This window comes from Ostrinia nubilalis, chromosome 16 (assembly GCF_963855985.1).
Source record: "Ostrinia nubilalis chromosome 16, ilOstNubi1.1, whole genome shotgun sequence".
NCBI lineage: Eukaryota > Metazoa > Arthropoda > Insecta > Lepidoptera > Crambidae > Ostrinia > Ostrinia nubilalis.
In genome coordinates this window covers 12,532,580-12,555,298 of record NC_087103.1, presented here as the reverse complement: position 1 = coordinate 12,555,298, position 22,719 = coordinate 12,532,580, and the positions used below count along the sequence as shown (strand labels likewise).

The 22,719-nt window shown below is 34.6% G+C and overlaps 2 protein-coding genes across 2 annotated transcripts; both read right to left on the bottom strand.

Annotated features, from left to right (window-relative positions):
• Positions 1-5,813: 5,813 nt before the first annotated feature.
• Positions 5,814-8,010, bottom strand: LOC135079556 (uncharacterized). Its single transcript, XM_063974208.1, has 4 exons — positions 7,761-8,010; positions 7,240-7,463; positions 6,392-6,502; positions 5,814-6,024 (listed from the first exon to the last, which is right to left on the bottom strand). The coding sequence occupies exons 1-4, from the start codon at positions 7,923-7,925 to the stop codon at positions 5,814-5,816; spliced, it is 711 nt and encodes a 236-aa protein (XP_063830278.1). The 5' UTR covers positions 7,926-8,010.
• Positions 8,011-15,126: 7,116 nt separating this feature from the next.
• Positions 15,127-19,577, bottom strand: LOC135079190 (uncharacterized). The gene is made up of 3 exons (XM_063973777.1): positions 19,411-19,577; positions 18,824-18,934; positions 15,127-15,317 (listed from the first exon to the last, which is right to left on the bottom strand). The coding sequence occupies exons 1-3, from the start codon at positions 19,530-19,532 to the stop codon at positions 15,176-15,178; spliced, it is 375 nt and encodes a 124-aa protein (XP_063829847.1). The 5' UTR covers positions 19,533-19,577; the 3' UTR covers positions 15,127-15,175.
• Between the last annotated feature and the right edge of the window lie 3,142 nt (positions 19,578-22,719).

The window sequence follows — 22,719 nt, the reverse complement described above, 5'->3', positions numbered from 1 at the left end:
TTCCTGCCTACTTCTAGATACTTTATTAATTGCAAAGTCTTTTGACCTAGATTCTATGTTTATGCCCTAGGTTCAAAAAGTGGATGAGCTAAGCCAATACAACGATTTATAACCCTAAAGGTTTATAGTGTGCGTGAATTTGCTGAACATGAAAGATTCCATTTCAAAATCTGGAATATGGAATTTACGGTTTTGCTCGTACCAGAGATTAGACAAAGTAACATTTCGCAATGATCCAGATCTATAACTAGAAGGACGTTACACGAAATCATGATAGATGGCGTTATACCACACGCAGATTTTACAAAATATTTCAATCTAGTACCGCTAGATGGCGCGCTACCAAACACGTGACTTTCGAAAGCGAACGCCATAAACATTGTCAGAATGTTACTTTTGTCTAAATCTCAACAATTTTGTCTAGTCGATTTAGCTTTTTATTTCTGTGATCCGAAATCTTGGTTGTTTATCGTTAACGTCTCAAAGACATTAGATTCGTGTTAAGCTTTGTTTCAATCCCAAGATTGCTTTACGTAGCTGTTTTGTTCTTGTTGGTCAAAATTGTTAGTCCCAGAGTACATCTGGTTTATTTAATATTTCGGGTGATAAGCGGGTAAGAAAGTAGTGAATATGCCATATAACTGGCCGGTAGATAGGTAATAAATTTAACAATAACTCAAAGCTAGTATGAACACTTGTCAATAAGGTATTTAGGTACGGTGTATTTAGAATAAGAGGTATAAAATTAGCTTCTCAGTGTTTTTAGAGTTAGTCGACGAATGAGTCAGCTCGTAAACGCGATGTCGTATAAATTTGTTGTCATGGAATTAAATAGTTTAAAACAGACAACTAGAGGGTTAACCCTGGTGAAAAATATCATTTAGTAATGCCTCTTTATTCATTTATTCCTTCTTTTTTTACCTGTAAACTGTGACTGTTACAAAATTACTTTAAAAAAGATACAATAAGTACTTTCCCCGAGATAAAATTAATGTATGGTCTATTTGAAAGTCTAATTACTTTAAATCAGTCATCAAATAAGTAAAATCCTGACAATAAGTGTAGTAAAAATCTCATGCTTTCTACAAATTGGTCATTGCCAAGTCCGAGTCACAAAATCACAGTAAGTTGTGAACCTAACTAGTTTTAAGATTTATGATGTTTTTTGCTCTTATAGCCATTGTTATGTTTTAATTGTTCACTGTTATTTCCCTGTTGTTGTTGTTCATTTGACCTGTGATATTTGTTACAGATTATTTTAGCCTTTTGTTACATCATTGTTACATTTTATTTCTATAGCATTTCGGTTGTTGACTAAACATGCGCAACCAGATTTATCCACGTCGTGTATGGAGCTGCGATCTCATAGTCAGCTATCATATGGCTGTCAGTAATTTTAAGAATCAACTAAACCGAAGTGTTGACATGTACATATAGCTGATCAACATAGGTATTTAAATAATTATAATTGACAAGTTATTTTTCTACGTTCATTTCTCAGTACATTTAGTGCTAACGTAGAAACGTAGAGCGTTCTAGAATTACGATGGTAATTTATTTGTAACTTGCTTTGTAATTTTAATATAACAGCAATAATTATTGCTTCTGTCGATTTTTTTCGTATACTTTGAGGATGTGTTCCATTTAAGATCGTACGTGTAAGTTTTAATGTTAATTTCGGAGGAAATTCGGTATTAACAGATAATCCATGACGCTTTATAATTAGGTTCGACGAAATCTAGAATTTCGGATAGTAATTTCTTCGATAACCACTTTCAATAATTGCTTTATTGCACGTTACGATTGGGTTAGCAGTTTGATCTTCTCTTTTAATGTTACATCGCATGGAACTACATTATCGTTATCTTTACCTTATATTAATATCTATGTAAGTTAGGAGTATTCGCATATTTAATCAAACGTCTTCCAAAGTGACGTAAGTTATAATTTTACGTTTTATTTCATCATAACATAGTTTTTTTTTATTATTTTACAATAAATAAATTTTAAGACATTATTTCCAAAATTCTATTTAATTATCATTTCCCCACATTCACATTTTGGACACGATTAAGCTACGAAAGAGGTTTATTTGAGAGATTCATTTTTTAACCTTAATATTGGTTTAGTTATCGAAAACTAAATAAGTACTCGTATAATATACATGATATGGTAAAATATATACTAATAAGTAGTAGAAAACCACACGAAATTTGCGTTGAGCTTCCAACACGATTAGATGTAAATACAGAATAATAAATCCACTTTGTCACTATAGGATCTTTCTTCTTCAGAGCCGGTGTACATTGAATGATGCTATACGGTAATGTTACGGATATGGCAACACTTTAAAACGACTAACTTATTACGAGTGTAATTTTACATCGCTGCTTATTTGTGTTACAAATCAGAGTAATTCAAATTTTTGTTACATTTTGTTTCCCAAAACAGATTGAGTGTTACAAGTTATTTTCAAAAAATTTTTTTGTATTTAATAGCCATTTGCCGTTTATTCAAACGTTACCACATAGCAGCTTTCCGTGTATATCAGCTCTTAATCAATGTACAGTTTCACTGTTATGTATTTTACGTAATTTCATTTCTATGTATAAATATGTACTTCGAATTACGGTAACAAAGTTTATTTGAAATTGTTTAATTTTCAAACCAGTTAGTATGTAACAATGTTTACAAGTTCCTTAGAAAATAATTCGTTTATCCTCCCTTTGTGGATGTTGGCTTTGATCTCGAATATTTGTTTGTTCTAGACTTTGTGTGCCTTATTTTATTAGTCATAAAGTTTAAATTAATTCATTCAAATTAACGTTGATTAAGATTTTGTGTATATTCTAGTTGCAATTTTAGTGTGTTACTTATTTAATGAAAGCAATCGTAACTGGTCTTATTAATAAGTGTAAAGATCTGTATGTGAATGGTTTATGATACAATAATTTATATATTATGGTCGAAACGGCATAATATAGGTTAAAATTGAATGTATGAGTCGTCTCATGTTAATGTTAATATTAATCTTCGTCTAGATGTAACTTTTGGTTTGTTATGATTATTATTTTACCTTTTCTAGCCACGAGTAATGGCGATTGTTGTGTGAAAATTAAAGATGGTTTGTCTACATTACTTCAGTCATGTTAGGTAGGTAACATTTCTTACTCTTATCTCAAACATTATATTAATTTTGTTTCCTGTTATATACATTCGTAATCTCTAAAATTTTTGAAGCAGGTTCTTCAAAGCTCACAAAATAGTATGTGGCAATGTTTTTGTTTTGACAATCTATTCTAAGAACAAGATACCTACTGTCAATTTGTCACTATTCTCACACTTAGCTCTTGTCATAAAAAAATGCTAACTAACTATTGTTTAGTTATTTCCACACTTATACCGTAATTACTGAAGTGAAGTGAAAAATCTGTTTACTGTAGCTAGATCTGTGTTTTTTATTAAAAGAAATCAAAGTACAATCATAAAAGCGCACAATTTTAACACTATAATAGGAATTTAGGCACCACTTAGGTTACATTAAAACCAAAGTATCCTTTAATAAAGTATGTGGAAAAAATGTGAGAAGTCTTATCCCTTCATTTCCGTCGTAGAAAAACAACGCTTTGAAAGTACTTCTAATGAAAGGTATGTTATGGTTGTATCCCTGTTTTGTGCACCAAATAAAATAAATAAAATAAAATAAAGGTGGTGTCTACATTGACTATTTTCCAATAGTTAGTGAGAGAGCTTTATAATTTAGTAGCTTTCGATTGTAAAGATCGATCCTATATTTTGTCTTAGACATGTAGACATGTTACATCTATAATTTTTACACACACAAATCGACCGGTGAAAATGGCGTCAGCAAACGAACACCACAGTAAATAATACAAAATATAGATGATAGATAGACAAGCGTGAATTCCTAATTTATTTTAAATATAAGGTACTTAATATAACATATACAATAATAGACTTCTATGAAAACTCTCAATAGTATAATATAGGTAATAAAATATTAGAATATATTAGTTGAGTGAATCGTTCGTTGTCTATGGACAAAGGTCATTGCCACTGATATATTTAAGGTCTATGCACTATGCTATATACATATATAAATAAATAACGTTCGTATAATATTTATAAGTCATGATAGCTCAATAATATACGGTACTCTATGAAATTGTATATTAAAGTACATAGCGTAAGCAATTAATATAAATAATTTTAGGTAAATGGATTGATTAGAATAAGATGCGAAATAATATACATAATTAAATCTAGACGTACCGTTGTAAGATTAAGTACATTTTGTAATGTTAAAATTAATTAAATCAAAATCAAGCACTACCACGTACTATAATACACTCATGACTTCTAACTGCTAATATTGAAATGTATTATAAATATGAACTATAAATATTAAATGTTATGCGTTAATTATACAACGAGCGTTTTATTTACACTTTTCCAAATCCACAAACAATTTATAACATAATCACACTTACAAATTAGCTTCACGATTAAAATATAAAACGAAATTAAATAGGTATTGTATAGTATTGAAGCAATTAATCTGCCATTTCTTTGGAAACTATTTGCTAATATCAATTCTATTTTGTTAAATTAATTTAAAAACTTTAAATTAATAGCTGCGGTTTTCATTATAGTTCTTGTAACTCACGAAGGCAAGTGAGCTTTACTTGTGTGGGTACGTGTACAGTCGCGGAATGAAAAGGTTCGTCACCTTAGTGTCGGTTTTCGCTTGCACTAGGTTCTGTAAGAGTCAAACCTGCCAACATAACAGTGCAAGAAACAGTGCTGCTAACATTGAAATAAATATGACGTTTGCTAACGAATAAGGTTTTGCTTGTTTCTTTTTCTATCCCATCAGTCCAATGCAATGATGACATTGACCAATTGACAATAGTTTTTTTATTTAATAGAAATAATAATGGCAGTTTGAACCAACAAGAAGGTTTTAGTTTATCAATTATAATAATCTTCTTGACAAGATAAATCGTCAAACAACTTTGATCTGAATAATTTTGAACTTTACTAACGAACAGTTAAAGATTATTTTCTCTAACTCAAGATTATTCTGTAACATAGTTTCAAAAGGTAATATGTGCTCGCGATTCGTTGAAGGAATCAATTTGAAATCTGACGAACCTTTTCATTCCCTGACTGTACATGCACATAACGTAGTGTAATATCTATCAAAACTTACTCATATGAAAAACGAACAGTAGCAAGCCACCAGACATGTAAAGCTCACCTGCCTTCGTGAATTGCAATATAAACTATACACTAAAAAGTCAAGTAATATGTTATTAATTTTTGCAAATTTATTGTCTGTATTGTCAAACATTATTGGCATATTGTCTATTTGCCTGAAAGTCAAGAATAAAGATATTAAAATACGCTTTTAAAGATCTTAAACTTGTCATAAATATGAAGACCTGGGCATCAATTTGTCAGGAGATATAAAATTATAAAAAAATTGCTTTTTCCTATAAATAATAGACTATGTGGCAAATCGACAATAGTCATAGAAATTGACTGTAATTTATCTGCCATAGACATAACGTCCACCCACAAGGTGGACCGCCGACATCATAAAAGTAGCAGGAAAGCGCTGGACGCAGGCCGCTACAAACCGGGCAACATGGAAAGCTTTGGAGGAGGCCTATGTTCAGCAGTGTACGTCCTATGACTGAGATAATGATGAGACCACATTCTACATCATCACTACATTCAAGAAAACAGATGAAATTGAAACAATTTCTATTATAAAAAAAGTCATTTTATTATCCAAAGTTACTGCTAAACAATGCCCACGGTTGCCTCGCTGTATCCACTTTTGGGGCTGGTGCGTTGTAGTAGCCCATAGCCCAGTCTACTAAAGATATTGGGCAGGAGTACTTATCACAGTCTGAGAGAAAGTTGCTGAGGCGATGCGCTGAGTCGTAGATAGAATGTTCTAGAGGTTCTACTGGAAGGACTTTTGACATTGGCAGCCTGGAATAGAAATACAAATAAGTGCTTATTTTGCAATATTTTTTGAACAGAGATAAAATTGGTACATTTCTAAAGACTTCTAGACTTAAAAAAAATAATATGAAAAATGCTAAAAGTGCCTTGTCTAGTGTGAGAAAGTAAAAGAAAAAATGCAATTATTGCCTGAATCAATATGAAGGAGAAACAAACAACAATAGGATTATGAATCTTACATAATTAACTTATTTCTTATTAGAGACGCAACACAAACTTTAGATTACATAGGCAATTATTTTTTTAAAGTTAGTGGATTTTTATGGAAAATATTTTGGATGATCTGGGATTTGTTTGATATAAGTAAATGGCAATAAAAGTATGTTATACTTACGTAAAGATAGTCCTAAACATTTCTTCAATCATGTTGTTGCCTCCTGGCACAATACGCTGTTTCGTCTCACATAACGTCTTCAGTACACACTGTCTCCCACTGTACCCCATGCTGGAAAAATCAATTAGATGTTTAGGGAGAGAAACTAACAGAGAATGACAGAACTTTCTCCCAAGACAAACTTGACCTTCACTGGTAGGGTTTTTACTGGCGGTCAAGCTGTAGATCCTGGCTACACAGGAGTTGCAGCAGTCGGAACGAGAGGTGGGAATAGTACCGTATTCAGATGAATTTTGTCAGTTTGTTTTTGAAGTCGTAGCAGTAAGTAGCTAGTTTGTATAGGCAAAAAAATATGATAAATGAATCATTCAATTGCAGTCAAAATATGTGGCATAGTCGTTTCGATATCGTCACACGACGGGTGTAAAAAAGTTCATTAAGTAATCATGCATTATTACTTACGAGTATAGTAATAAAATGGCCAAGCCACATATTTTGACTAAGGTGTAGAGTTTATGAAGTTAGGGCAAGTAGAAAACTTGGCTCTACATGAGACCTGATAACTTTTTTACGTTGTGAACCATCTGGTCTCACCTGGCAACATTTTACACAAAAATATTTTTGATGAGATCTAATTTTAAAAACATAACTTTTACGTTTGTGAATAAATTAGACTGAGTTGCACCAACATTTTTTATCCGAAACTATATTTTATTTTATTTTATTTATTTATTTAATTAACATGCAAGTGAGCTTACAGATTTATATCCAAACTATTATATTTATAACCATAACTCATGTGTTTTTTATGAAGTTTTAAAGTAAGATGGTGCAATCTTAAGACTTACTTCTCCAAAATCAGCTCCAACTTCCCATACAGGTCCCTTCTATTCCGCCTCTGAGTCATCGCCTTCTGGTGCTTCAGTCGATACTTCTGGTGGTAGTAGGCCAGGGTCTCGGTGGCGTTGGGCAGCTCGTATGCTATGCCCCAATTCAGGCCGAAGGTGAAGGTGCCAGCAGCTGTCGTTGGAGACGGCTGGCCGATCAGACCTACGGTTACGCAGCCGGCGCACTGGAATGGGAAGAAAAGAGATGTTTGAAATGTTTGATGAAAAATGAATTTTCAATTAAAATTTTCTTTTGCTGACAAGTTTTCACATGGAAAGCCAACTTAAAAAACTGATAAAAAACTACATTCTATATTCATTAATTACTCTAGAAAAACTTATAATTCGAAAAAAATCTAAGTTCGAAAATATTGAATCGACAGTACTTATTTGTAAAACGAATTTAAATTCACAGAAATAATGCTAGTAGACAAATAATAACTTAAATAGGTATCACTTTTTTATATATTTTATCCACTCACCGAAAAACTCGATCCTTCAGGAAACGTCACATACCTCCTCCTTCTGGACAAAACTTTTGATTTCTTCGATCCATATTCTTCATTGAAATCGAAACAAAACACTGTGACGCATACTAACAAACAAATGAAAAGCGAATATTTCCCCATATTTTTTATTTTTAACATTTACCGAGTGACAACTGGCCAGTTATACTAAATGAAAGTAAGTAACGTTCTTACGTTACCAATCCCTGAGTAACGGTAATACCAATTGTCGTGTCTCTGTAAGTTTTTGAAACGGTGTTTGTGAATGTCACTAAGTACCCCCAATTGGACTTGCATGATCTAGATTTGTTTGAATAAGGGTCAGGTAGACTGAACTAGTTTCCGAACTGGTTTATTTTTAACAAGCAATAAATTCTGAATTGATCTACTTGTGTTCAATTTTGACACAAAATCCACAGCTCTTAAGGTAAAATATCACAATATTATTAGAAAAACAATGATGCGATTTCATCATACGAGTACGACAGTTGGAGTTGAAGAAGTTGAATTATGTTTTAAAGCCTAATTATAATTTCACACAGCACAGTCTCAAATAGATACGCCAGACCTTCTTTCCTCAATTAAACTTAAAGTACCAAACAGATCAGTCAGACGACCTACTGCAATCTGTATTCCTCAATGTTCTACAAATTATAGACAGAACTCTTTCCTTGTGCGAGCAGCGGCCCAGGTGAACGGGCTCGTCGATGATCGTGAGCTGGACCTGTTCAACTCCAAACCAGTAGATTTAAAAAAAACTATGTCGAAAGAGTGGTTTGAGTTGGTTCCCTGACCGGAGGTTCTTTTGTTCCTGTTTTATATTTTATTTTTTATCTTTAAGTATGTTGTTTAGTTTGCAGCGTAATTTGTGGCGTAAAAAGTATAAAATAATTTAAGTATATTACTAAACATTATTTCAGTTATTGTATGCGAAAACATATAATTGGTGTAAAGCTTTATATTCAGATAGTTAATAAGTCAATTAACACTGTTTGTTTTCCGAATAAAGTAAAATAAAAAAATAAATAAATAAAATAATAATAACAAATTGCTCCATTAGTAACAAAATCTGTTTTTGTATTAAAATCTTAAACATACTGTGGAACATATTGTAGAACTAACCTGCACAAAATCTTCCAATAGTTAGTTCAGTAGACGTCACGTCACATAGACATTTTTGTAACAAAATAGTATAACATCACAACTACCTAAAGGCTTGACAAGCCATCGTCTGTATACATATAGGTGTCGCTTCCATCTCAGAAACAACGCTCCGTAGAGCCGACGGTAATTGAAGCAGAAAGGCTGTAAAAGCTTTTTTCAATGATTTATTGGGTCAGACATTGATTCTGTTAAAATAAAGAGACAAAGTACCCGTCAAAAGGTCGTGTTGCAAACGTCAGATGAGGGTGAAATTTGCTTTCACGAAGGTAAGTGTTTTCGAGCCTCGATTTTTGCATGGAGATTGCATGAAGAGTCGCGATAATGATGTTTGGTTTAACTTTTGAGTAGAAAACTGTTTGTGATTTGCTTGTATGAGTATCAAGTATTTGTTTCACTGTAATTTAGGTACCTAGGTACATCTTAATCAATCGATTCAATCTAAGTACTTACATGAGACTTGATTTTAATTTCAATATTTGGATCTATTAGGTATTGCAGAATCTATACATATGTAATTACCTAAAACTTTAGTCTCAACCCGATTTGTCAAGTACGAATCATTGTTTCGTTGATTTTATTGTAACTTCAAACTAATAAAATTCAGGTAAAACCCAGCGTCTACGTTTTCACAGAAATGGGAAAGAAAACAGCAACAAAATAAGTATTTTAAAATAATATATACAGTAACTCACAAAAAAGATTGCAAAAAAGATACAGCCCGCGATGAATTAATTTCGTCTCAAAAATCAGTCCAAATACATCAATCAAATGAAAAATTAACAAACTCTTGACCTAGCTTTGGGCAGACATGACAAACATTTCACATATTGGCGGTAGGGTGAGTGGGCCGGTGACAGATCGCGGCCGTTCCATTAGGCCACAGGTGGAGCAGAACAGCCACCACTCTTCAGCAGAAACGTTGGTTAATTCTTGTGGTTCACGGTTAACTAGAGGTTAAAACCTCAGAAAATCAAATTCAAATGAAACTTTAATGAAATGCAAAGAAAATGAAAGTGGTCCCTTAAATGCAGGTTGAGTAATGCATATTGCATTGCATTCCTACTCTGTTTTCAGCTTCTCATAAGATACTTTAAAACGTCATAAGAGGGATTCTCCTCGTCTAAAATTTGTTAAAAAACATGTTTGATTCGGAAAGCATGATGAAGCATAATTTGAATAGCTTAGGCTGAGTTGCACAACCTAACTTTGACCGTAACTTTAACGATAACCGGTGTGATTTTTATGGAGGTTGACAGATTTTTGACGTTTGTCAAAGTTAAAGTAAGATGGTGCAACTCAGCCTTAATCTTTTGCAGCTACAATCCTGGCTATGAGTTCCTCACTGAAGAGCTAATCAAGCGCGCCATCACTCCTTTATTTACACAAAATTAAATATCATTTGTTCCTTTGCTGGCTGATTTATATCGTGCTGTGGCTAGGTGCATTAAAACTGGGACAAAAAGTGACTACCATTACCCAGAGGATAAAATCATGACTGTTTCGGCCGCACGCTGGAGTCGTCCGAACTTTTACTGTCAAATAAAGTTTTCCCACTTGCTGATTAAGTCCCTGATAACTTATTATGAGTCTTATCTGTCAGATAAACTAGAAAAGTTTGTATCAGAGATCTTCATTTGTTAGTGTCGTTTTAAGACAAGTATTATTCTCGAAAATTTTGTGACCAAACGGACGCCAAAGGTTTTAAATCTAAAGCCTGAAACTGATAATTTTTTTTTAATCCACAACGAGGAAGCTCTTAGCCTGTATCTCACCTGATGGTAAGTGATGATCAGGCTGAAGGTGGAAGCGAGCTTCACCCGGAATCCTCAACCACGGAGGAACTGGCTATCTTACCTCTAACTTCCGGAACACAACAATGCTAGTGATCATGAAAATCATGTTAGTGATCTGAAAACCTACATTTTAGCTTTCTTTCTTTCCTCTGATTTACCCTAACAATTCAACTTAAAATTCCGCACCTAACGAAATTTCTGGTGCATTTGCAAAAGTGCTAACATAATTTAGTACCGCATTCCCCCAACATTAGCAGGGTTTAACCCCCCACAGTCATCCCATCCTCAGTTTTAAAAGCTCCCGAGATTTATGGCGAGCATATATCAAGCCGTCGCCAGTTGTCTTAAGGCTCTATTTTCTTCGGAAATTCAAATTCACGATCTTTAGACCTAAAGTTTCTACGTAATGCCTATAGGATCAATAGAGAATTTGCAAGATTTTTTTATTTCTCACCTTTCAGTACCCTTGGCATTGAATCATTTAGTGCTTTTCTGTAACAAAAATATCAAAAAATACCGAAAAATCATTGGAGTAATATTACTACGTATAGAACAGACATCGCGAACAAAATATGTACAGTGCGGGTTATTTGCTAGGTTATTTATTTATTATTTATTTATTTTAAAAATCTGCACCAGAAAATGTCGTACTTCATTGATAGGATTGCACGAATAGTGACGTTCCTGCGGTCGCCTCATCATAGACATTGTGAATCGATTGTGAAAATAAACAAATCGGCTAAATTGTGTTAAATTTTCATGGTGCTCAATAGCAAAAAGGTTCAGCTACTTACATTATTTTCTTTTATTATATTGTGCGTTTCCTGTAATGTAATCTAAGCTCCCCTCTCTTAGACTAAAATTAGCCCTCCTAGACAAGTGACAAAACGTAGCAGTTGAAACATTCGAAATCACTTCGCTCTGCCGTTTTTTGGTGTTAGTTACTTCACTCTGTGATGCGATTTTAAAATTACAACTGGCGATTCCGAATTCACAACTGAGGGGACTGAGGCTAATCGTGTTACTTGTGCTACAAGTGCGTATGGGCTTCATACTGATGCTTAAGCCATTAATTATTTTTCTTCCCGATTAAAATCTAATGTAATCGATAATCGCTTTGAGAATCGTTAACTGGTATTTTCTAATTCGATAAAAAAAATACCCATCTCTAGTTTAAAACTGTCATCCAACAGCGCACGAAATATTATGAGTTATAGATAATGATACCATTACAGAGGCGACACTTCGTTTACGTTTAGTTTCTGCCTATTAAAGTCAAAGTGTCAAAGTCAAAATTTATTTATTTGTTTAGACTAATAAATAGTTCTTACAAAGAGTATTGAATTGGATACTGTAAGGAAACATCGTCATCATCATTTTAGCTACTGGACGTCCACTGCTGAACAAAGGCCTCCTCTAATGATTTCCACATCGCCCAGGTGATAGTGGCCTGCACCCAGCGTCTTCCTGCTATCTTCAGTCAGTCCATCTTGAGATTTTAGAAAAATTCCCACTCGTCACGGTAGGAACAAAGCTAGGGATGACCCACGCCTTCATTCCAGTCAAAAACTTTCAGTTATTTTATTGTCTCTATTGTTAACTATCTCAGTGGTTGAGTACACGTATAATGGCTGTGAGGTAGAAGTTACGGGACTATTCCCACCTCTCCTTTTCACCGCTGCATCTCCTGTGTAGCTAGCACCTAGACTAGTTGATTTAAAGCCAAGGTATATCAGTTTTTATAGTCTTTTTCACCTAAGATGATCCGTATGACGTTTCGAGTTTGAAAGATTTAGAGATGTCACATAACTAAACCTTAGCGATTTATCTATCGATTTTTTTCGAGAGTTAAAGTTCGAGAGTAAAACCTACTTTTAGAGAAATATTTTGTATAGGTGCTATTTAACAAAAACATGTTTTTTTTTATTACAAATATTATTGTAACAATTTTTTATTGATAATATTCAAATTTCATGGTTCGTGTTCAAAACAACTATTCCAAAAAGTACTGGTTCTGTTTCTTTAAATTAAAAACTATTAATTTATTTTCAATGCGTTTATTAAAGTCATCATCATCATCATCATCATCATTTCAGCCATAGGACGTCCACTGCTGAACATAGGCCTCCCCCAATGCTTTCCATGTTGATCGATTGGTAGCGGCCTGCGTCCAGCGCTTCCCTGCTACCTTTACGATGTCGTCGGTCCACCTTGTAGGTGGACGTCCCACGCTGCGTTTTCCGGTACGCGGCCTCCATTCCAGAACCTTTCTGCCCCATCGGCCGTCAGTTCTGCGTACTATGTGCCCTGCCCATTGCCACTTCAGCTTGCTAATCCGTCGGGCTATGTATTATTATTAAAGTCAATAATCGAAAAATATAGTTTATTTTTGTGATGTTTTTAATAACTAAGTATTCACTGCAATCGATTAATGAACCGCGGAAATAATCGATTTTATTATACAAGAAATACCCCAGCACTAAATCTATTCCGTTACACACATTGCGTACATTAAATAAAAAATATTTTTATATCGTATTTAATTAAAATATAATCAATAGACTCAGATTTTACTATATATTTCAAGACAAGTAGTTTATTTTTTTTATTATATTGCTAATAAAATACAAATATTTTTTCAAAAATATTCTGCATATGTAGTATGCGTAATATGGATAACCTTGAAGTGTCATACGGATCATCTTACGTGAAAAAGACTATAGGTAATGACTTAGTGCATCTAAAAATGTAAAACTTTCTAGTTTTTTGTAACATTGAAAAATCTAAAAAGAAGCATCATTTTTTTTACGTTCAAGTGTTTCTAAGAAATTTAAATGGAAGCTTTTGATGACAACGTATTGCTTACTTTTTCAGCTGTCGAACGAATCACTTTTATACTCATAGGTCCTGGACATCGGTAGATTTGGTAAATAAATGAATCCATCCGGACTCAGAAACTAAAAAAATTATAATAGCTGTAATTTTTTAATACTGGATTTGTCGATTAAATTGATCATATTACTGCGCCCTAACGGGTCGGACACTGGTGACCAGACACACTGTACAATTATTATAATTTTAGCCTATCTCGAGAGCTAGGTGTCAATAATTAGGGTGATTTACTAACTAACCAGTCGCATACGAACAACAGCAGTGAGATTCAAACAAGTTTGATCCATGATGCCGCACGACTATTGTGTGAGCCCACCCGTAACCCAAGCTTATTTAGCTTAACACAAGGGGCTGGACGGGACTATTAGTAATTTGTGCAATACAAAGTGCTTATAATCTTTAAAAAAATCTTTTTATTGCTGTATTTAACCTTCCTTTCGTATACTAATTTATGCGTCAGTGTCAAGTCTGCGATTTTTATTCTTTGAAATTTTCGTAAAATGGCTGCCGCCGCGGTGACGCCTTGTAATTAACAAATTAAAATTAAATTAGTGTTTTAAAGTGCATAAATGTACAACTTAATGGTAAAAAGTCATTCCTTGATTTTTACTTAATATGTATCTGGAGTTATTTGAACAGTATTTTCGTCTATAGGATGGCATATTTCAAAAAATAAAACTGCACTCAAGCGTGTTGTCACAGCAACCGCTGAGCACATACTAATTGAATTTCGGTCCATGGACCTATTTGCGTGCCAGAAACAGTCTAGTTGACATGTCTTCTCTAGTACGTAGTACATTATAACTCAATGGAACATATAGACATTAGAAACCTCGTGACGTCACACGTCACTTAATACGCTAGAAAAATACGCAGAGTCATGTGACGTCACGATTAGCTGTAAAAGTTTCAATGCTTTATTTCTTTGTTTCCCGTCCGATTCCAATACTCATTTTACAGAATTTTAAGTATTTAAATAAAGTGTTTATTTATTAACTTGTAAAATCAATGTTATTTCCTATTGTCTCGGATTTGGGAAGTTATTAATTGTGGATTAACCAGAGTATCAGCTGCTATTTATTTAGGTGTTACACAAACCCTTTTCATAAAATAATTAACTTTAGATGATTTACGACCGACTCCACAGGCTTTTGAGTACAAATTCGTGTAAAATTCAAAATTCAGTCTTAATTTCATGTGGTTAAGTTACTTTTTGTCAGTCGCCTGGTCTGGGGATCATAGGACAGAAGCCAGTGATAGCTGATTCAAGTCCCGCTATGGGCAAATGTCATTTTGATTGGTACAAACAATCATTGAAGTTTAAAAAAAATATGTATGAAATAACATGAAATATTTTTAGTAATTATTTTACAATATTTTATCAACTCAAGTAAAAGGTATAGTAAAACTCAAAAAACTAATTTCAACAATTATTCTTTGGAATTGCCTAAAAATTGTCCTTTTAATAGAAAGCAATTTTGTTTTTTGGATGTTACACCTTTATGAGCTAGCAGTTTTTGCACCAAGGGTTTTTTCCTCTATCTACTTAGGTTCATTCATATCCAAAATAAAATGTAACAACGAGAATGGACATTCATGCATCCTGTCACAAACGTGGGGGTCTATGACGTCATCGTAACCTTCTTTCATGACGTCTTCGAACTCTTTCTCGAAGGCTGGAATCCTAAAAAAATATATATTTCTTTACTAACAAATCACAATAAAAACAAAAGAAGTGAGGGACATCAGGTGGAGTTTACAAATTGCAATGCCTAATCATGTTTGTAGTTGAATTAAAACATGCGAAAAATTGGTCACTACGGAAATTCTTGAGGAAGGCTTAAGTTCAGTTGTTTGATACCCTGCAGGCTACAGACATTTACAGTACCCGGCAATAAATATTGCACATCGACCTTTGGAAAGAGAATCGGTTAATTTCGGCTCGTAGAGCGTTATCTCTGTCGCACACTCAGTGCCGTAACTAGGGCGGTGCCAGCGGTGCCCAGGCACAGGGCGCAGACCCTGGAGGGGCGCAGAAATGACCAGACCAGTATCTAGTTTTGTTTCATGCATGGTGGTTAGTAGGTACATTTTGTTTTATTGCGAATATGGTGTAGACGCGCCCTCTGTACTATCTATATCTATATGGCATTTTTCAAGCGATCTTGAAACAACAACACTTGTAAAGGTGGTTTTATATTTGTCTGATGTGTCGTTCGTGACGTGACGCGTCAGAACGGTATCGGTTTCATACATTTAGTACTAGCTGGTGCCCGCGACTTCGTCTGCGCAGGATTAGTATTTCGAACAATATGTTTATAAATTGTAGCCTATGTGTTATTCTGATGTATAAGCTATATTATTGTAAAGTTTCATTAAAATTCATTCAGTAGTTTTTGCGTGAAAGAGTAACAAACATCCATCCATCATCCAAACAAACTTTCGCGTTTATAATATTAGTAGGATGGTAACGTTCACACTAGTGCGTAACGTGTTGTGTTGTGATGGCTTATGTATGGAACCGATACAGTTCTGACGCGTCACGTCACGACACACCAGACAAATATAAATCCACCTTGTCTTGCTCGCAATATTACATACACAAACAAAAGTACCTATACCGTAACTATGAGACAATTTCTGTCTATATTCATTTGGAGGGCGCCACTTCTAACTTAGAAGTTCTAAGCAAATCTGTCACTCTAGCTGAGGAGATGTACATATAGTTCACGTTACGCTGTCATTGCTGTCAGCCACATTCATTGGTCCTCACTTTATCTTTGATTTTATTCATTAACTACGTGCGGCGTTACTGACGCACTAGCGTGCGAGAGATAGATAGAAAATTCATCGTTCGACAAGAGTGAAAAGGATGACTTACAAAACTAAACGATTCACAAACGTTCCATTTAGGGGTTGCAAGTCCCGGTACTAAGGAGTGTTACTGAATTACCGGTACCAGGTCTAAAAGCCAGTACCGGGAAAACCGGGAAATTCGGGAATTTCGGTACCCAAGTGAATGGTTATTGAATTTGTACGTAATTTTAATAAAAATGTGGATAGGTTAACAAAAACATTAAACTTTTTCTGTTCAGTTCAATTGGTCTATTACCTACCTTAATAAATAAATCAGTCAAAACAGTTACACAACATTCAAAACTAGTTATAAATGCCCATTAAAAATCATAACCGTCATATTCATAAAAAGCAACAATCGTTTAATCAACCTATTTTAGTTAAAATATGTTTTCTCACTTTCTATCAATGTCAAATACTGGCAGCGACAAGAGTTAGGGACAAAACATAAATTAACTAAATTAGGTTTATAAAAAAAACACGCTATGATAAGAAATAATAAGTAGTACCTAAGTACAATCAGTTAGATAAAACAGTCTTAAAAGGATAGTGTAATGAATTAGGAACATTATTAATATTTTTTCATTTGTTGATAGTGTGTAGGTACGTAAAAAGATGATGGCATCTAGTCAAAAAATTGTTAAAATTCAAAAATAAATTATTGAAGTCCCGAAAGTACCGAAAGTCTCGGGAATTGCATCGTCAGTACCGGAACTAGATAAAGGATTAAATTATCGGGAATTCCCGGGAAAAATTAGTACCGGGATTTCCCGGGAGCAAACCCTAGTTCCATTCTGCCGCGCCGTCCCACCCAATGTTCGGGGATTCCCCGATACATCGAGAATCACGCATTCAGATAGCCGCAGTGTTGCCAGAAGGTTACTTTTGTAACCTTTTAGGTTACTTTTGTAACCTTTTAGGTTACTTTTGAACTGCATTGGTTACTTTAGGTTACACTAATGAAAAGGTTACTTTTAGGTGATTTTTCAGAAATTGTAGAATTAACTTTTACAGGTTATTCAGTAAAAAATACCTATTAATAGTGACAATTTAAAAATTATGTCATAAACTGCATTTAAACATGAATTTGATTTATTATTTGTTATAAAAAATGAGTTTTAGCCAATGTTTTTCGATAGTGAAACGCAAATCCATGAAACGTTTTTATACGACCGGTCACTTTTCGGTCTTCATGGAATGGTCAAAATTTCGAATTTAGGTAAATGATTGATGATCAATTGTATTCATTTTCCATCCATGAACAACCTTACACAATCGCTCCGCACCCCCCCCCCCCCCCTCGTAGAAGGTTACTTTTTATTCAAAAAGGTTACATTTTTTTATATTTCTCGCACCGGGCGCATAAAAGGCTAGTTACGGCACTGCGCACACTACCTATACGATTGACAAAACGTCATTGACAAAACATTATTCAATGAAAATATTGTCCGAACTCTTAGTATTTCTCTTCGACAAATACTTTAACACATTGTAATCCACTTTTCTTTCACGACTATAAAAAGTTTTTAGCAATTTAATTCACAAAATCAATTGCACATATTTAAAATAAAGTTTGTTTACACTTTGACAAAACGTCACTGTCAGTCATTGTTCAAGTGCGACAGTGATAACGCTCTACGAAACCGAAATTAGCCGATTGTCTCTTTCTAAAGGTCGATGTGCAATATTTATCGCCGGGTATTGTAGTCGGCCGATAGTTGGGTCAACTTCCAAAGAATCGGCCGATACTAAATCAGTGTAGTGTGCGCACTTCCATATGTTCATACTGATCAACAGCCCGACCCAACTATCGGCCAACTAAAAGTCTGTGGTCTGCGGGGAGGCTTTAGGTTGGTGGTAGGGCTTGTTCTAAGTCCGCCTGGCTAGCTACCACCATCTTACCTACGTCTAATGTTAACAGCATTGTTGTGTTCCGGCAGTTAGAGGTAAGATAGCCAGTTCCTCCGTGTTTGAGGATTCCGGGTGAAGCTCGCTTCCACCTTCGGCCTGATCGTCACTTACCATCAGGTGAGATACAAGCCAAGGGCTTCCTCGTTGTGGATAAAAAAAAACGTCGTCAATAGTGAACGCGTAAAAAATGACATTATATGTATGACGGATTGTACAGCGCCCCTAGCGGAAACTTTCAAGAACACTTTTTCATGTATTTTTTAACGCGCTCACTAGTGAGGACGTTTGATCAACAGCCCGACCCAACTATCGGCTAACTAAAAGTCGGTGGTCTGCGCCTAGGTTTAAGTTGAAAACCATCACGTCACAAGCTGTAGGCAAAAGTTAAATAATAATTATAAAAATTGCTTAATAAAAACTTACGTGAATATAGCTCTGAGTATGTCGTGTACCAGCGACTTCCCTTTCGGCGCTAGATGCACCTTGGCTTCACAGATGCTCCTCAGGATGCAAGCGCGGCCGTTCAGATTGTGACTGAAATCAGGCATTTTTGTTTATTTGGTATGGTAATTAAGTATGGTAATTAGTAGTGACTGAAGACTGGGTTGAAAAGAAAACACTAATCCCCCAAACTCAGAAAATGAAATTTGAAGGCTTCTATCTCCTCAATCTTTCAGATTCGAGAACGATGAGATAGAGTCCCGGGAAAGGTCCCGGGACTCTATCTCTATGCCAAATTTCATCAAAATCATTTCAGAAGTTTAGGCGTGAAAGCAAGACAGACAGACAGAGTTACTTTCGCATTTATAATATTAGTATATAATATAGATAGTACAGTAAATGACTGGACTAAGGCTGGGTTGCCTTGCACCATCTTACTTTAACTTTAACAAACGTCAAAAATCTGTCAAACTCCATTCAAAAAGCACCAGTTATCGTTATAGCTACGTCAATGTAAGGTGGTGCAACTCTGCCTTAGTACAGTAAAAAATAACAAAAAGAAAACTCACAATCCTACAGCCTCTTCTATTCGTTCCCACATATCCCTTTTCTGTTTATGATGCAGCTTTCTTCTGGAGTGTTCCAGGGTGAACTTGGAGTTGGGAAGAGGGAATATCACATCCAAATCCATGGTCACGTACCAGCCTGATGGCACGTGCGTTTGGAAGGTTTTGGCTAAATCTATTGTTATCTGAAATGAAAGAAGTAGGTTTTTGTTATTTATACTCGACTATGGTGAAACCAAAGGGAAGGGGTATGATCTTAGCAGTCGGTAAAGATCCCTAGACATGATTCTGTTTCTGTTCATTCCTTCATCGATTTTTTTTTTCGTTTTTGAATATTTGTTCCATTCACAAAACTTACTTCATAGCTTTAAAATCCATCCATCCAACTTTTTGGAACTGATGATGAGCCACTTTACAAAGGAACTGATGCCCTAATGATCCTCTCTTCGCATCACTTCAACGCGTAATTTTATATACTCAAAGATGTCAAAATAAAATTATTTTCGATATAATTAAGTTCTCAATACACATTATACACAATCACTGTTAAATTCTAAAAGATTTATGCCCGTTTTCAACAACAATCCCTAATTTTTAAGTGACCCCTATAGTAACATATAACAGGAGTTTGTTTTCATAGGGGTCACTAAAAAAATTGAGATTGATGGTGAAAACGGGCAATAGACTTACAGCAGCAGCACTGTCATCCGGGAAAGTCAAATATCTCCTTTTCCGCACAGAACTGATTGGCGCCTTCACATTCGGACAATGTCCACTATTATCCACCCCTCGCACATTAAACACTAAATATCCCAGAATGACGAGCAGCCTCACTGAAAACATGTTCAAATATATTATATCACATTACGGTATTTAAAGTATTTATATGATAATTGTTGAGAAACGTCAGAATGGTGTGCGTCAGTATTAGTGTGGATCAACGGGGTTCTTGATCGATATTTCTATTATTTATAAAGTCGATGGCCTGAATGATCTATAACGTTCGAGTACAGTCAAATACTGAATTCAGAGAAACAATATTATTATTAAGTACGATTTCATATTAATTCTGGGTTCCTACACTCATCAAGAATACTACGTAGGAATAATGTAGCTTTATAATAACAAAAGGATTTTTAAAAGCGGTTCTGTAGTTCCGGAGATTACTTTTGTCAAAGAAACTTACAAACTTTACCTCTTTATTAGATTAGTGTTGACTAGGAGTAGTTCAAGATTGCTCTGGACTAACAATTCGTACTATCCCATTAAAGTATTCCCAAAAAATTTCTAATTAAAACATTGTGAAACATATTATATCCAATGTGAAAAATAGTTCGAATCCACATTCTGCGATTCAGTCTGAATCGTATAAAAACAGAGGTTCATAAAGAGGCATAGCTGCGTATAACGTTATATCCACTTTATGATTTCAAAAACCACGGTGAATATAGGGTAAGTCCAGGATAGATGCCCCACTTTTTGAAATAGCTCTGTAACTCAGTCAGTAAGTTTTTATCAACAATTTGACCTTAGTATCTGTAAACTTTGGTCTTTCGTCTATGATATTACTATAATTATTTTAGTTTAAGTTATACCGATTCTGAGTAAATACCATTGTAATTGACCTCTAAAAAGTGGGATAGACGCCTAATGTGGGGGATAGAAGACTCACTGTATGATTGCTTCAAAGGATAGAAGCCTGATGCGGGGATAGATGACACGTTAATACAGTTTTTGAATTCTAAGGATCAAATGCATTTTGAAATCAAACAAGCCAAGTACCTATTATTATTTAAGATTGATTGTTATTAAATACATAGTACATCCACCCGGAAAACATAGCCCTCCTTCTAGCGCAGTCGGGTAAAAAGGTAATTCGATCAGAAGGGCATCGTATTTATTATTTTCCTAAGGTTAGCCGTACTACATTCTTTTTTTCTTCTTACTTGCTACTTGTGACAAAAAGAGCAGGTTAGGATAGATGCCCCTAGGTGCATGGGACATGGCCCTAAGGGCATCTATACCCAAAAAAAATTAGGCAACTATCCTTTTAGCATAGGATAGGTGCCTTTTTTAATAAAAAATATAATAACACTAAAAATCCAATTAAACATAGCTATCCCGTCTAATTTACAAGATAGTCTATCAAATTATATAAAAATCTGCTTCATTTTACAGCTGACAAAAAAATTATCCATTAAAAGATACTTACCAATTTTATTTCGACTCTCGCTAAGGTTTGGCCGCGGAAGACTTTTGCTCTCACTGGCTAAACGAACGCACTCTTTGATGGTTTGCGAGGCGAAAAGTGGTACGGGGAGGTCCCTTTCTATTATACGTACTATAACTTTAGGCTAAGTTGCTTGGAACATAGTGTACTTAAAATTGCGGCACCTATCCCACTGGGGCATGTATCCTGGAATTACCCTACATGTAAATTTTATACTTTACATTTTACTGTGGTTTTGAAAACCACGTTTACTGACACAGGATGTTTGCCCAAGATATACAATAGAAATTGTTATAAAAGATGCGTGTTAACTGAACAATTTGAACCTAAGCGGCCTTTCTTCAAATAAACTGATATTTATTAAAATTTTAGTACTGACAGATATTTGTTCAGTTCTATTATATCTATCTATATATACTTAGTGTATTCAATACGCGTTTTAAAACAAAACTATTGCCAATATTCAGTTGAACTTGAGCATAGTTACCATGGGACCTATTACAAAAAAGTTAAATGTGCGATGAACACTGGATTAAAATGACATTTCCAAAAACTATAAATCAATGCGTGTTTACCTTTTTTGTAATAAGGGCAATTAAGGGCATGTGTTTAAAAACCTATTTTAATTTCAACATTCTAAATCCGCGGTAAACTGCCGGTATTTTTACGACAGCAAATAAGGTAAAATTATAATGAGCAGAATAAAAACCATCAGTGACCGGTCTCATATCTTGGCAACAAAACCACTACTATTTATGATAGACAAGCTTTTGGCTTCACCGCGTGAAATTTAGTTTGAGATCGTCATAAATTATAGCCTATATCTACCTATGTTATTCTGGGTTATAAATAATAATACTGTAAAGATTCATCAAAATCCGTTCAGCAGTTTTTACGTGAAAGAGTAACAAACATCCAAACTTTCGCATTTATAATATTACGAGTAGTAGGACTAACCAGTAGTAGTAGTCCATCATCTTCCCGTGATAAATATCAGAACGATTGTTTATTCTACTTTGCAGAAATCATCAATCATACAAGGTCAGTTGCAAAGAGAAAAGAACGTAGCATATTTTGACAAC